The sequence below is a fragment of the Physeter macrocephalus genome, chromosome 18 (genome assembly GCF_002837175.3).
Source record: "Physeter macrocephalus isolate SW-GA chromosome 18, ASM283717v5, whole genome shotgun sequence".
Classification (NCBI taxonomy): domain Eukaryota; kingdom Metazoa; phylum Chordata; class Mammalia; order Artiodactyla; family Physeteridae; genus Physeter; species Physeter macrocephalus.
Window position 1 is genome coordinate 72,195,876 of NC_041231.1, and position 2,278 is coordinate 72,198,153.

Sequence of the window (2,278 nt, forward strand, 5' to 3'; positions counted from 1 at the left end):
CCACAAAAAAAAAAAAAAAAAAAAAAATGCATATGGCATGAACAAATGGTATCCTCCTCACTGTGGCCTCCCTTTCCCAAGCTGCTGCCCCCACCTCCCCTCTGTGGGTCTCTCCAGCCCCTTCATACCTCCCTGTTGCCCCCCTCCAGCTGCCCACCTGTCTCAGAGGAGATGTTGACCTCGACGCTCAGGTCGGGCACAGGTGCTCCTGGGAAGGAAGCCACACACAGATAGGTGCCGTAGTCGCTGAAGTGTAGGTCAATGAGCTCTAGGCTGCTGGTGACAGCGGGCAACTCAGGGTCATTGCGAGTCACCAGCAGCCTCTTGGACATGCGCGCTGGCTTGCCATTCTTGAACCACTGGTAGGTCACCTTCTCCTGGGGCACTGCATCCACATGGCATGACAGCTTCAGGTCCTGGCCCAGCTGTATGTTCTCGCTCTCTTTGATCACATCTGGGGTGATCTGGAATGTGGCATTCTTCATGGCTATGGGTGGATGGGGAGGGAAAGGTGGCTGGAGCTGGCCCAAAGCCAGGGTTCCCTGTCTCACTATCCCCATCCAGATGCAGGTTCTACCTTCTAACTGGCCTTCCTGGAGTTTGGGGGCTATGATCCCACTCCCAGGAGAAACCATCACTTTTTCTGTTTGGAAATTGTTCTCCTCTCTCAGATGTGTTTCCAAAAGTTAAAAAAAAAGCTCGCTGTAGAAAAGTGGGTTTAGTAATCAATACAGCCACTGTTGACCAAACATACACTATGAGAGGCCCCGTTCTAAGCACTGTATGTGGGTTTCCTCGTTTAGCCCATCCCACAGTCTTTGAGGGAGGCATTGTATTGTCCCTGTTTTACACAGGAGGGTAATGAGGCTCAGACAGTTTAATTCACTTGCTCAAAGAAGTATTGGTAAATAGCCAATCTTGAATTCACACTCAGAGCCTGTGCTCTTAACTACTATGCTGCTTTATTTTTATTGTTGTTTTAAACCCAGAATATACAAAATACAAATTTTGGAAAGAGGCACCAGAACGTAATACTGGTTCTATCTAGAGAATGGGACTGAGGGAAATTGAGGGGAAATTTTTAACTTGCCCTTTTGCACTGTTTAGCTCTTTGCAACAAGTTTGTGTCATTAAAAAAAAAAAAAAAAAAGACCAATACAATCATTTTACATGCAATTACATAAAAATACAGAGTTTAGAAAGAAAATGGTCTGGTCTCCTTTAAAAATCTAAATATTGTTTTATGTATGCCAAGAGTTAGACAGAATTCTTAATATTAGGTACTCATTGGAAAGGACTCTGGTACAACAGCCATGAATCACGACTGGGCTGAGTGAAGCAGGCTGTATGTCACCCCGAGAGGTGACCACAAGTATTTGATGAAAATGGCAATCTTATCAACCCAGGTTTTAAATGGCATATGGATCAGGTGGGGAAGAACAATCTTCTGATGGGAAAAGTACCATCAAAGGAAACAGTAGTCATTAGATAACCACAGTTTGACTATTATCTTTCTCACTACTTAATCATAATTAAGTAAAAAGTCATAGAGAGCTAGCTTCTCTTGGTGAGGAGAGTCAGGGAGAGACTGGTCAGTGACAGATGAACAAAGAAGAGTGTTCATCAGAAGGTGCTCAATTGAATTTGACAGAAGCTGTATCTTACTTTCAAGTGCTAAAGAGCTGGAAACAAGCCTGGATCTTTAAAAAAATTTTTTTTAAATAAATTTTAAAACAACCACCTAAAGCTGCACAAGCAGAAGAATTTAAAGTTTCCTCCTTAAAGCAGAGTAGTAAAATCAAGATCTCATCGAGCAGCTCATGATAATTACTGAGGCTGAAGTTTAGTTAGGAAAGTATTTGTACTTCTTTATATTGTGCTCCAAGTTTTAATCATTTTTACATTTAGTAATTATCTTTATACTCACTGAAATGCTTTGCTAATAAAGATTTACATATGAGGTATGCGGAAATTGTGTTATTTTCACTTTAATTCTATTAATCATGTAGAAACCATTGTACAGGGAGAAAGTCAGGAACTTTCTCTTAGAGTCTGGAGTGTCCACATTTAGCTTTTTGCAGCCTCAGTTTCCCAATCTAAAAAAATCTAGGTAATCAACACCAGCCCTTCCTACTTCTTGGGTGGTTGAGGTTATATGTGAAAATGTATTGATTGTAAACTGTAAATAAAAGTTTATGCAAATTTTAGTCCTGCCATCTGCTGGCAGACACCTGAATTGCAGGGAAATCAAAGTACCTGGAATCTGCCTTCTCAGCCT

General features: G+C 41.7%; 1 protein-coding gene across 1 annotated transcript in view; it reads right to left on the minus strand.

Moving 5' to 3' along the window:
* MDGA1 (MAM domain containing glycosylphosphatidylinositol anchor 1) overlaps positions 1-485 on the minus strand; it is a 15,603-nt gene extending 15,118 nt beyond the window's left edge. The window contains exon 1 of the mRNA XM_055079954.1: positions 158-485. Coding sequence (XP_054935929.1) covers positions 158-485 — 328 coding nt within the window. The remainder of the gene's footprint in view (positions 1-157) is intronic.
* Positions 486-2,278: the final 1,793 nt, after the last annotated feature.